The sequence below is a fragment of the Jaculus jaculus genome, chromosome 11 (genome assembly GCF_020740685.1).
Source record: "Jaculus jaculus isolate mJacJac1 chromosome 11, mJacJac1.mat.Y.cur, whole genome shotgun sequence".
Lineage (NCBI taxonomy): Eukaryota > Metazoa > Chordata > Mammalia > Rodentia > Dipodidae > Jaculus > Jaculus jaculus.
The window spans coordinates 61779492-61793841 of record NC_059112.1 but is presented as its reverse complement, the minus strand read 5'-3'; the positions used below and the strand labels follow the sequence as shown (position 1 = coordinate 61793841).

General features: G+C 45.9%; 1 protein-coding gene across 1 annotated transcript; it reads left to right on the top strand.

Moving 5' to 3' along the window:
• The first annotated feature begins 13259 nt into the window (after positions 1-13259).
• Positions 13260-14004, top strand: LOC101610519 (synaptobrevin homolog YKT6-like). The gene is made up of 2 exons (XM_045161266.1): positions 13260-13334; positions 13383-14004. The coding sequence occupies exons 1-2, from the start codon at positions 13260-13262 to the stop codon at positions 13971-13973; spliced, it is 666 nt and encodes a 221-aa protein (XP_045017201.1). The 3' UTR covers positions 13974-14004.
• Positions 14005-14350: the final 346 nt, after the last annotated feature.

The following is a 14350-nucleotide window of genomic DNA, read 5'->3' as shown; positions in this document are numbered from 1 at the left end:
GAGAGCTGAAAATTAACTCCAAATGCATGTGCCACCTTTTTCATCTGGCTTCATGTGGGTACTGGGGCATCAAACTCAGGTCCTTAGACTTTGTAGGCAAGCTTCTTAACCACTCAGCCATGTCTTCAGCCCTAAAATAGTTTTATTTTTTTTATTTTTTTTTTTTTTTCCTGAGGCAAGCCCAACAGACTGGTTTCTTTTTTTTTTTTTTTTTTTTTAATGTGAGAGAAAGAGGGAGCATATTGACACACCAGGGCCTCCAGCCACTGCAATCGAACTCAGATGCATGCACCACCCTGTGCACGTGTGTGACCTTGTGTGCTTGAGTCACTTTGTGCTTCTGGCTTACGTGGGTCCTGGAGAATTGAACATGGGACCTTAATCTTCACAAGTAAGCTTCTTAACCACTAAATCATCTCTCCAACCCTAAACTTATGGTTAAGATTAAAAATAAGGGAGCTTGGCTGTAGAAATGGCTCAGTGGTTTAGGTGCTTGTTTGCAAGGCCTGAAGGCCCAGATTCAATTCCCCAGTACCCATGTACAGCCAGATGCACGAGGTGGTGCGTGCATCTGGAGTTTGTTTGCAGTGGCAGGAGACCCTGGTGTACCCCTTATCTCTCTGCTTATAAATAGATTGAAATAACCAAGCTTGGTGGCACATGCCTTTAATTTAAGCACTTGGGAGGCAGAGGTAGGAGGATCACCATAAATTCTAGGCCACCCTGAGATTGCATAGTAAATCCCAGGTCAGTCTGGGCTAGAGTGAGACCCTACCTCGAAAATCCAATAAATAAATAGATTTAAAAAAATTTTAAAGCTGGGTATGGTGGCACACACCTTTAATCCCAGCACTTGGGAAGCAGAGGTAGGAGGATTGCCATGAGTTCAAGGCCACTGTGAGACTACATAGTGAATTCCAGGTCAGCCTGGGCTAGAGTAATAACTTACCTCAAAAAATAAAAAAATAAAATAGACTGCACAGCAATTAAAGTTGCTTGCCTGCAAAGCCCAACAGTGTGGATTCAATTCCCAGCCACCCAGTCAGACAGGTATTCATTTGCAGCAGCAACAGACCCTGGCACACTTATATACACATACACACAAAAATAAAGTATTTTTTAAAAGATTAAAAATTTTCCAGGTGTAGTAGCACATGCCTTTAATCTCAGCATTTGGGAGGCAGAGGTAGGAGGATCACCATGAGTTCGAGGCTACCCTGAAACTACATAGTGAAATCCAGGTCAGCCTGAGCTAGAGTGAGACCCTACCCCAAAAAAACAAGACAAAACAAAAGATTATATATATAGTAAGGCAACTGAAAAAATATTTTTAAACCTGAGATTCAGTATCTACATAATAACTATAAGTTCCAAAGAAGGTAAGTTAAGTATACCATGAGATAACCTTTTGTGTTACTTACATATTTAATTATAAAAGGCCAGGCATGGTGGCACACACCTTTAATCTCAGCACACAGGAGGCATAGGTAGGAGAATCACCGGGAGTTTGAAGTCAGCCTGAGCTACAGCGAGACTCTACCTTAAAAAACAAAAAACAACAAAAATAAATTAGTTTGAGGTAATATAACCAATAAGAGTCTTAGCTTAACATTCTAAAGTTAATCATACAAAAATTTATTGCAATACATACAAAAGTTCTGGTTCAAATGTTAATTTACAAGATTACCTGTGCAGTTTATCACCAAGGGACCTTGGATTCTGGAATTCCACTTACTAGGTTCTTCCCAAGTTTCTAAATAGAGATTTCTTCATGACCTTTTGGATTGGGGATTTGGAATTGATTTGCATAGTACAAGACAGATGAAAGCTACCATCTTACCTCATGAGTAGAGGCTGGAGCAAAATAAAGTGGCACATGGCAAAGGAACCTTCAGTTTGAGGCCAGTCTGAGCTACATAGATCAAGGCAAGCCTGGGAGTGAGATCTTCCCTGTCTACAAAAAAATTTAAGTGGGCAGGGTTTGATGACGCATACCTTTAATCCCCAGGTTGAAGTAGGAGGATCACCATGAGTTTAGGGCCACCCTGAGACTACATAGTGGATTCCAGGTCAGCCTGGGCTAGAGTGAGATTCTACCTTGAAAAACCAAAAAAGAAAGAAAAGAGAGAAAGAAAGAAAGGAAAAAGAAGAAAGAGTCTTGCTTTGGGATCCTATTACTTTCTGACTCAGAAAATTTTCAGGGATTTGTATTTATTCCAGTGCTTCCCCCATGTTCTTCCCCATCATGGCCCTGCCTATTCCAGGCTGTGTATCTCCTCCCTGACTCCACAGCTCAGCAGTCTTGGATCTCCTGCATCTCTTTTCCTGCTCTCCACACAGCACCTGACAGCCAAAGCCAAGGGGAAATGATGTGTTGTGGGGAGGAGGGGAGGCTCAAAAACCCCAAGTCAGGTACTTTGGCCATTGCCTTAAGCTGTTCCTAGTTCATCTGGACATTAGAATCAAGCCAGAATCTTGTTCTATGGCCCCTACCCCTGCACTGACCTCTTATCTCCCTCTAGCCTTGTTTTATCCTGGGAGCCAACCAGTGTGTCCTTTGTGACAATGGCGGTGGCACGATCCAGTTAGCCTACCTCACAAGCTGCAGGCATGACATTGAATAGCCCTGTGACTCCTGCATGGCTTGGCTGTATTCTCAACAGATAGCATTGTGCTTTGCTTATTCAGATAGTTGTTAAATGAGTAGTTGTCATGATTGTCATATTGGCTGAATGAGTGAACTACACAAAAGCTAGGTACTCCCATTGGGATAGAAAGTCAAGGAAAGGAATTCAAACATGTTTGTCAGGAAATCAACACCATGGGAAGGTCAAGAACAGATGCTAACTTAGTCCTAATCATACTTCCAGGACCAAACTGGTTAAATATAGCACAAGCATCCATAGGACCTTGTTCTAATCACATCAGGAATGTTGGTACATGCTTGTAGAATTCCCTTGCTAAGAAGACTCCTTTCACATGCTAAGAAGTTGAAAGCAGTGGTTCAAGAACATTTTCCAAAATGCTCTACATCTTTCATTCCTAAAATGAAGAATGATACTAAGGGGCGAGGGGTTCTGCTTATGATTGGTGAAGCCATGGGCAGAAATAGGAGGGATGATGAATGTCAATGAGCTATCTCAGAATTCCCTGGCTGCAGGGCAGACCTAGTGGCATTGCGGAGACAGGTAAGACCTTAAAACAGGCAGTCCTTGCCTTCAGGAAACTCAAACTCCATCATCCAAGGATCACTGGACACTGGAGAGTCAGAGCCATGAGACACTATCACAGACCATGGACAAGAAATGAAGCTGGAGCCCAGGGCACAATTAGCTGTTTTTCTATCAGAGAGGAGGATACAATGAGAAGAAGGCTATGGCCCTCACCACTCTTGTTTCCCTCAAGGAGTATGATCATTTAGGGATTTACTTAACCTCCCCAACAAGGGTAGATCTTGGCCTTTGTCCCTTTTGTCTACTCGGAACCTATAGCATCTAGTGCCTGACACAGAGCAGGTATTAAGCAATGTATGTAGAATGAATGGAAGGGGACAATGAGGAGGAGGGGGGAGGAAGAGGAGGAGGTAGCTGACTAGGCAAGACCCCTATGGTGTTGCTTCTACCCCCAGGTCTCCCCCTTGGACTGCACTTTAAGTGCATCTTTTTTTCAGACTTATCCTTTGGTCCTTGAGTTGTAGGTGTGTCTCAAAGATATTGCTGAGATTGCTCCTTCTTCTAGCGTGTGTGTGTGTGTGTGTGTGTGTGTGTGTGTGTGTGTTTGTGTTAACAGGAGCACTCAGAGACATTGACTGACACAAGAAGGCTCAGTGGATTAAGTGCTTCTCTGACACACTATTATCCAGGATGTTCCAGAGAGGGGGTCTGAATGCTGAAAGAGTGACCTGTTCTTCAAAGTCTGTTTTATTCCACCATGGATTAACAAGATGGTACCCAACATGGTACTATGGAGCGTAACAAATGCAGGAAAAATAGTGCCATTAAATTTACATCATGGTTTTGTTTTTTAGAAATTGCCATGCACAGTGTGAAGCAGGCTTGTTGAATTACCTGCACGGAGGCCAATGGAGCCATGAATATAAACTGTGGGTTGCAGTGGAGACCCAGTGGAGATGCCAGGATTATGGGATGGCTGCCAAGGAGAGCTGCTGGCACTGGATGAAATTTTCTGGGACTGTGAGTAGCCTAGCTAGAGGGGCAGAATTGGACCTCCAGAGACTGCTCATAGGTTAGACTTGGAAACTTGTCACTGGCTAGAGTTGTTGGACTTGGAGCTACAGAGTTTGATGTTTGCCCTGGTTTAATCTTGTATTGCTTTAATCTTTCTTTGTTATGACCAATGCCATCTTTGGTACTGTGGAAGTTTATTCTATACCATTATGGGGTTTTTTTGTATTATGGTTTAGTTAAAAGACCTTGGACTATGGGGATGTTTGAATGTCATTGGGATTGATAAAAAATATGAGGAATTTAAAGTTGGCCTGAAGGTATTGCATTTTACATCATACATGGTTATTAGTTTATGGGGGCCAGGGAAGGATGTAGTGGTTTGATTCAGGTGTCCCTCATAAACTTATGTGTTGTGAATGCTAGGTCTCCAGCTAGTGGCAATTTGGGAATTGGAGCCTCCTGGAGGTGATGTATTGTTGAGGGGGCAGGCTTGTGGGTGTTATAGTCAGCTTCCCCTCACCAGTGTTTGGGACACTCTCCTCCTGCTGTTTGATGTTGGCCAAGCGGTGATGTTCACCCTCTGCTCTTGCCATCATTTTCTCCAGGCATCATGGAGCTTCCCCTCAAATCTGTAAGCCAAAACAAACCTTTTCCTCCCACAAGCTGCTCTTGGTCAGGTGCTTTCTGACAGTAACATGAAGCTGACTACAGTAGAATCACTGGTGCTTGCTGATGGGAAAAAAAAAAATGAAAGGGCTGGAGATATGGCATCATGGTTAAGGTGCTTGCCTGCTGTGCCTAAGGACCCAGGTTCAATTCTTCAGATCCCACATAAGCCATAGGCACAAGGTGGCCCATGTGTCTGGAGTTTGTTTGCTGTGGCTAAAGGTCCTGATGTGCTCATTCTCTTCCTCTCTCTCTCTCTCCCTCTTTCTCCCTGTCTCAAATAAAAATTAATAAATTGCTGGGTGATGGTGACACACACCTTTAATCCCAGCATTCAGGAGGCAGAGGTAGGAGTATCGCCATGAGTTTGAGGCCACCCTGAGACTACATAATGAATTCCAGGTCAGCCTGGGCTACAACGAGACCTGACCTCAAAAAAAAGAAAAATAAATTAAATAAATTTTTTTAAAAGAAAAAACTGACAAAATATGTCAACTCTAGGTGGAGCAAGAGACTCCATCTCTTCCAGGAAGCAGGTGGATGAACAGAAAGAGGAGAGCACCCAGTGATCTCCTCTGGCCTCCACATGCAGGGCACACACATCTGCACCTACAGGTACATACACCACACATAAATCACATTGCACACTACTTAGAGTCTAGATACATACCCATGTACACACATATCCAAAACAACAACAAAAAGAATATTGAGGGCTGGAGAGATGGCTTAGCGGTTAAGTGCTTGCCTGTGAAGCCTAAGGACCCCAGTTCAAGGCTTGGTTCCCCAGATCCCACGTTTAGCCAGATGCACAAGGGGGCGCACGCATCTGGAGTTCGTTTGCAGGGGCTGGAAGCCCTGGCGCGCCCATTCTCTCCCTCTCCCTCTGTCTTTCTCTCTGTGTCTGTCCCTCTCAAATAAATAAATAAATAATGAACAAAAAAAATATTAAAAGAAAAAGAATATTGAGTAAAGAGACTCACAGCATGCACACTCCTGAAGGTGGCTTTGACCATTCAGTGCAGCACCCTTGACAGCTACCTTAGAGGAACTTGTGCTTTTTCCTCCTAGAAGACTTTCTCTAAGGAAGGGTCAGTCCTGTCTTCTCTCTCCAGATCCAGGCAATATGGACACCTTACACCAAAACCCTCAACTCCATGGCACCGACTCTCAGGTGCCTTGGCAGAGGCTCACCTCAGGTCTTTGCTGCTCCTGGTCCACAGCCAGCAAGGGCAAAGCTGAGCGTGTATCATAGGTGAGGCCTTATACCAGCCCTTGCTCACCTCCTTAGCCCTGTGGGTGAGTATGGAGAGGTGATAAAGGCCTAAACAACATTCCATTTGCTTCTCATATGGCTAGGTGACAGATGCCCAGTCTTGCTCTAGGTTAGTCCAGGATGGACAGAGTCCCTGGTGTCATCTGTCCTGAACTCCAAAGTAGGGAGGATTTCATTTCCCAGTCACTTGTCTTGACTGGCACTGGGACATGACATTGGAGCTCACATATGACCTTCACATAGAGAGTGGTCAAGGCTGGGCATGGTGGCACATATCAGTGGGAGCCCTGGGCCTTGCACCTGTTCTGTGATCACTAGGGGGCAATGTGGTACAGCTTTGAGCAGGGCCAAGGCCTTCAGTCAATTACTGTAGCTCATTGGGCCTCCTTTCCTCTTCTGGACCCTGAGATGAGAAATCCATGAATTCTGTGGACCTACTAAAATATCCTGAGGACCTTCTGGGGCCTGGCCCTGTGCTAGCTATGGGACAGCATGTGTATAGATTGCAACTTCCTAAGTGAGTGAAATCCCTTCCATCTTCCTTATACCATGACTTGGATATTTTGTCCACTAGGTGCTGGGGGTTGTGTCTGTGTCCCACGTTTAGGTCTTTATCTTTCACCATCCCCGTCCTTGGGTATACTCTCTCTAGGAAGCCACTATGCTGTGAGAAACAGAATAGACCCTGGATGGGCTGTGGGGATAGGTCCTATGGAGAAGAACTAAGGCCTCCAGTAGACAGAAGAGAGTGAACAGCCCAGACACATGAAGAGCAGGTAAGCCGGAGGCCTCTCTGTGTCTCACCCAATTCCTAAGTCCCAGAATCTGTGCTGCATTCACAATGTTTCTGGCCATAACATCTTGAGATAATTTCCTTTAAGGTCAAAGTAACACCTATAGTAACACCTCCCCCATGCCAAAGAGGGGTTCAGCTCAAGAATATAACCAGGGGCCTGGAGAGATGGCTCAGTGGTTGAGGCACTTGCCTGTGAAGCCTAACCACAGGAGTTTGAGTTCTCAGTACCTACCCATGTGAAGCCAGATGCACAAAGTGACACATGCATCTGGAGTTCGTTTGTAGTGGCTAGAGGCCCTGACATACCTATTCTATCTTTCCTTACAAATAAATAAATGCACAAAAATTAAAACAAAAAAGGAAAATGACCTGGTGTGGTAGCACATGCCTTTAATTCCAGAACTTGAGAATCAGAGAGGCAGAGGTAGGAGGATCGTTGTCACCGTGTGTTTAAGGCCACCCTGAGTCTACATAGTGAATTACAGGTCAACCTGGGCTAGAGTGAGACCCTACCTTGAAAAACCAAAAAACAAACAAAAAGAAAGGAAAAGAAAAGAAAAAAAAATAACCTAGAATATAGCCAGGCATCTGCTGCAGCAAGTGCTGGAGAGAGGGCTGCAAGCTCAGAAGTCACGAGACCACTTGAGTCTGGGCAACAGCTCTGGGGAATACCCTTTGGCAGTGTGCCCCTCCCCCAGAGAAGGCTGGAAGCCATATAGCATATGTAACAGTGTTATCAGAGTGCCAAGTCCAGGGACCTGTGTGGCAGGAGTGACAAAGGGTACAACAGGATTTGTAATCTGTCTCCAGGGCATTTTACATATGGGAAAAGATCAACCAGAGCTGATAGCGATACCCTCTGAAGTTCTGAGGGGAGGATGGGCAGGAACCAGGTGGACACAGAGCTGGCCATAGCCCAGAATTGTTAGATTTTCCCCAAGCTTCCTATCCCTGCCCTGGGGCCTTGCTTCTTCTGCTGCTATTAGCTTTGCAAAAATGGAGCCAGATCTCCAAAGCCTAACCCACGAAGGAGAGCCCTGCTTGACAAATAGTGCTTTGCTTAGTCACTGGTGGTAGAGTTTCCCAGAATCTATTCCTACCAGCGGCTGACAGGGAGCTTGGCTGTCCCTCTCATCAAGCAACACATAGACACATCAAACTACACATCACATCTGCACACATCACACCTACATCATACCATAAAATATCACACTCATCATATGTCATACACACCATACCATGTCATATTTATCACACAATTACACCTGTGTACATATATACGACACACAACACACTCCTTGCACATATGCACATACCCCATTTGGTAGTTTAAAAGTAAAATGTCCCTCATAGCTCATGTGCTTGTGATTAAACCTCATACTTAGCCCCTGCTGTTGGAGTCTTTGGGAGGTAGAGCCTTATTGGAGGAGGTGTGTAACTGGGGGTGGGCCTTGAATTTTATTAGCCCAGCTGCATGCCCAGTAGTTAGACTACTTCCATCCAGACATGTGACAAGATGTGATGCCCAGATGTGCCATGATAAAACTTTCTCTCCATAAACTTATGCTGGTCAATTGTTTTGCTCAGAAATGAGAAAGTAACAGCAACACCTCACATACCACAGTAATAAAAGAGGTCTGGACTCAAGCCAATCTAGGCTTCAGCCTTCATCTATCATGCATTAATGGTTAATCTGACCAGATGACTGGTACTCTCTGACCCTTCATCTGCAGAATGGAGCTCCTAAGGGTGCTCACTTCCTAAACTGGGGAGGAGCTTTGTTCTTTGCATCCTGGTGCACAGAGCCTTAGAGGGTGTTTTCACTGGCCACTGGCTTCATTTGGAAATGGAAACCTTTTGTCACTTTCTGAGGTGGGAGGTAGAAGGAAGGAAGACATGGGGATAACCTCCTCCCAGGATCAGACAATCTACCTGTGGGTCATAGACTTAGACTTGCTACATCCATACCCACCTATATGGCCTCCCAGAGCCAGGGGCCTCTCAAAGGCTACATATGGATGGCATGTGTGCATCTCTGTTCAATCTGAGCCAAACCTCCTCTTTAAATAAAAAGATTGGCTCTTCCTGCCACTCTCCTGGCCCACAAGCCAGCCTCAATAAGCTATTCTGAGCTACAGCCTGACCTCCCTGGATACACTGGGGTCTTCTGTGGGGCCCTGAACATCTTGTGGAACTCTCATAATGCAGCCTTATTCTCCCCACCACTGAACTACCCACTATTGCTCAGCCTGCCTGGGGAGGAGGCTATGCCAGCCTGTGGGAGGCAGCACTTTGCTGGTTTCCAGAAGACCCATATTCTGTGTGTGGCCAGAGATGGGGACACCTCTTTGTTGGCAGCTCCTTCAAATTAGGGTTAATTTGTTATGGGCAAAATATATGTTCAACAGATGTAGAAAGAGATAGCTTCCTGGTGACACACACAAACACGCATGCACAGGTGTGCATCAGTGCAAACTGGGCTGCAGAACCTTTGCCCAGGCTGTTTCATCTTCATGGAGCTGCTTCCTTCTTCAAAATGGTGCTTCAATTTCCTTGTTTACCACTTGTATCCCACAGCCAAGGCTTGCTGGACAAATGAATAAACTAAGCACCTGATCAAAAATCAGTCTATAAGTCCCTGAAGCAATGGTTCAGTGGGTCAGTTGCTTAACTGATGATCTCAGGAGATGCAGGCAGGAGAAAATGAGTCCCCTCCAGTAGATCCTCTGATCTTTCCTCCTCATGTCCAAGCTCTGGCCAGGCAAGAGGCAGGGCAGCTTCCCAGAACCCTCACCAGTCCTGGGCCCAGCACATACCATACTGCAATGAATGTTGATGGGACGACCACATCAATCCATGCATAAGATCTCAGGACCTTTGTATTTGCTGCTCTCTGGGCCTAGAATTCTGCCCCCAGCATGAAGATGGTCCCATCCTTCCTAGATCAACAGGAACACCCCCTTCTGAGGTAGACCGTGTAGCTGCTTCTCCACTGCTCTCTGCTCTTCTCTGTTCAGCACCTGCTCAGGTCTCCTCCTTCTACCTCCTCCATAGAAGTAGTAACTCTAGGGATGAAGAGATGGCTTAGCAACTAAGGCCTGCAAGGCCAAAGAACCCAGGTTTGATTCCTCAGGACCCACATTAGCCAGATGCACAAAGGGGCACAAGCATCTGGAGTTCATTTGCAGTGGCTGGAGGCCCTGGCACATCCATTCTTTTTCCCTCTCTCTCTCTCTCTCCCCCTATTTCTCTGTCAAATAAGTAAATAAATAAATATTTTTTAAAGTAGTAACTCTGTTTTACAAAGGAAGTACACTGGGCCAGACCTGTCCAGGCTTGTTTGCCTTGGTTCTTGGCACATGTGGCTCTTGGTATCTGCTTAGTGACCATTTCCTGTGGAGTAAACAAATAGTAGAGGGACTGGGGAGATGCTTCAGTGTCGACCTGAATTCAGATCCCCAGATCCTACATAAAACCAGACACAGGAATGATCATCTATAATTCCAGTTCTTGTATGAGGAGATGAGAGATGGAGATAGGAGAATCCCTGAAGCTCAATGGCCAGCCAACGTGCCATTCTCAGCAGTGAACAACAGACCCTGCATCAAACAACGTGAGAGGTGAGGCCCAATAGTTGGGGTTGTCTTCTGACTTCTATGTACATGCCATTGCATGCACACACCCACACTCACAGAAATACACAGAGAGATACATCATGCACATATACACAAAGATAATTAAAAACCAAAACAAGGCCAGGCATGGTGGCATGTGCCTTTAATCCCAGCACTCAGAAGGCAAAGGTAGGAGGATTGCCATGAGTTTGAGGCCACCCTGAGACTACACAATGAATTTCACGTCAGTCTGAGCTACAGTGAGACCCTACCTTGAAAAACCAAAACAAAACAAAAGTAAAAACCAGTGCCCCACACACCAAAGTTGAGTGTCTTACACAGACTCCAAAGTCCCAGAATTTGTCAGAGACACCAGCAGTACAGCCTTATATACCACATACAAATAAGACTGATTGAGGTTGTTTTACATCTGGTTTGGTGCTGGGAATCAAACCCAAGGCCTTGTGCATTCCAGGCAAGTCTTCTACAGCCCCACAACAGAGATAGCCCTGAAGCCTGGAGCCATCCACTACAGAACTCATATCAATCCTTCCTCTCTGCCTCCTAAGTGCTGGGATTAAAGGTCTGCAACACTATGCCTGGTTAAAGCTAATTTTTGTGTGTTCTCTTGTATTTTCTAATATGTCTTTCATATTATCTATAATAAACATATTATTTTTTCATGTGACACTTTTAAAGGGAAACTGAAATGATAAGCAAAAACAAAACTACTGGCTTGCTGAGCTCTGAGAAGAATGAGAAAAGTGAGCCAGATGTAGTGGACAGCCTGGGACTACAGAGTGAGTTCCAGGTCAGCCTGGGCTAGAGTGAAGACCCTGCCTTGAAAAAAAAAAAAAAAACAGTGAAGCCAAATCTTGAAGGACCTTTGGAACATCCCTAATGGCCAAAGAGCAATCCAGATACTTTAGGAAGAAAATAATTTTCAGTTTCTCAGGTAGCCTCAGGTCACCAGCCTTGCCTTCTAAGGTGATTTCTAGTGGCTTCTGCCACAGCCTCATCCTTATCTGGGCTCACAGCAGCTCCAAAGCTGTTTCTGCTACTGCAGATATAAAACCTCACCATGAGGAATAGACCTTAAATTTGGCTTCCATAGCAAGCAAGCTCTCAGGGTTGGGGGAAGGGCAGGAAACTAAATTGTTCATGACTGTCTTTCTGGAGGACCACAAGACCTGAGCCACCAGGCAGGCATGGCTTGAAGCCACGTGCCACCCTCACTGCTCACCCACTCTGGGAGTAGAGAGCTTCCTGGCATCTGGAGGTGTGCTGGGCCAGGCAAGCTGTCACCTGGCAGGATATGTGGTAGCAAATAGAGCCACCTCAGGCATGGTAGTATCTGTCATCAAGGTGGGCGAGCCAAAGCTAGGGAAGTGCCATGATAAGCAAGGGCCCCATATTGCTTCTGGAAAATCCAGAGTATTCTAATCCAAGACTCTCCACTCCCTCTGGTTCACCATGACAAGCGTAGGGTGTTGCATGGTATTTAGGGTTACCTGGAGAATGGACAGGATTCCTCTTGAGGCAGTACTGGCACTTACAAGAGGAAGGAGAGGGGTCCTCGGAACTTGCCAATCTCAGGTTGGTCTGGGCAGCTCCTGCCTGTGGATGTCCTGTTTCATAAAAGACCCAACTCTCAGAATAGGTCTAACTCCAGCCCTTCCTCTTTTTGGCTGTGTGCTCTCAGGGAACTTACTCAACTTCTTTGAAGCATCATTGAAAGCAAGATTGTCCCATCCTCGGCTCTGTCCTTCCGGTGAAGGTTGAACAGTAACAGGGTTGCAGAGACTTGGTGTGGGGAGAACACAGATGTCAAGCATGGACAAATGTTGTTTCATCAGATGGTCAGAAGACCTCTCAGCAGCAAGGTTGTCTGTAGTCAGAGGGGTAGTTGAGGAAGACTCTCACGAAACAGTGTCCACAGGGCTATGGATGCAGCTCAGTGCCAGAGCATCCCCAGCACTACCAAGGAAACATGTAGAAGTGCACTTGCTCCTTTCCTCTTTGAACTATTTGAAGGATGAAGCAAGCCAACACAGGCAAAGTACCTGTGTAGTATAAGGCTGCCTAGCCCTGATAATAAAGTCCTTTGATGCACAGGAGTTCACTGTTGATTCAGGAAGTATATCCACTTTGGGGTTGTAGATAAGAAATCACTGCCGAATCCAATGCCTGAAGAAGCTGTGTCAAGTTTTTTTCTGTAAAGAAAAAACTATATTATTTATTTATTTGAAATTTATTTATTTGAGAGAGAAAGAAAGGAAAGAGTGAGTACAGGCAAGGCAGGGCACTTTGTGCATCTGGCTTTACATGGGTACCACCCTGGTTGTCAGACTTTGCAAGCAAACATTAAGCCACTAAACCATCTCTTCAGCCCTCATCTGATCTTTGTTCTAGGAGTTGTATAGTTCTACATTTAGGCCTAGGTTCCATTTTGAGATATATATACTATAATGTATAATGTATTGTAATGTGAGGCTACAATTTCACTCCTTTTTGTTTGTTTGTGGGTGTTGGTTTTTTGTTTGTTTGGTTTTGGTTTTTGAGACAGGGTAACCCAAGCTGGCCAAACAAAGTGTGGTCTGTCCATTCAGTGAAAATAAACTTGGAGATGGCTTAGTTGGTAAATTACCTTGCCTTGCAAGCATGAAGAACTGAGTTAAATCCCTAGAACCTACATTAATAAATGGGGGCCAGAGAGGCCGATGCAGCCCCCGGGGCCGGCGGCGGTGGCGGTGGCGGTGGCGGCGGCGGCGGTGGCGGGCCGTGGCGCTTCTAAGGCCGGGCCCAGCGGCTCGCGCTGAGTGGACCCTGCCGGCGCCATTCAGCTGTGCAGCCTGAGCGTCCTGTACAAAAGCGAGCCCAGGGCAGTGCTGCTCAAGGCCGCCTACGACATGTCTTCCTTCAGCTTCTTCCAGAGGCCCAGCGTTCGGGAATTCATGGCCTTCACGAGTCAACCGATTGTGGAGCGCTCGGCGAAAGGCAGCAGAGCTTCTGTCAAACAACAAGAGTATCTGTGCCACGTCTATGTCCGGAATGGTAGTCTTGCAGGTGTGGTCATTGTGGACAGTGAATACCCATCCCGAGTGGCCTTTACCTTACTGGAGAAGGTACTAGAAGAATTCTCCGAACAGGTTGACAGGATAGACTGGCCACTAGGATCCCCAGCTACAATTCAGTACACAGCTTTGGATGGTTACCTTAGTAGATACCAGAACCCCCGAGATGCTGATCCCATGAGTAAAGTGCAAGCTGAACTAGATGAGACCAAAATCATTCTGCACAACACCATGGAGTCTTTGTTAGAGCGAGGCGAGAAGCTCGATGACTTGGTGTCCAAATCAGAAGTACTGGGAACCCAGTCGGAAGCCTTCTATAAAACTGCCCGAAAACAACATTCATGCTGTGCAGTCATGTGACGCAGCCCATAGAGGCTGGCGCTGGATCCTCGCGGCACATCAGAACTGCAGCCCCTGGACGAGAAAAGACGCCCTAGAAGAGGACCTGTTGCCAGGCAGAATGGCCATTTTTATTTTGAAGTTCCCAAGAGGGATGGATGAAGGTTGGGGAGTTTGGTGGTGAGTTTTGGAACAAATTTGAAGTCCTCAAAGGGGCATTGTTGGGAAAATGAAACCATAAACTCTGAGTGGCTCCTGTAGGTGCTGAAGGGCTCATTCTCAGCTAACCCTAGAAAGCTCCGCAGGAGGGAATTCAGAGCCTGTTCTTTCTTGATCCTTGGTGTCTTTGGATTTCATTTGTGCATTAATGATTTTAGCTTCCAATGAGTGGGTGGGGG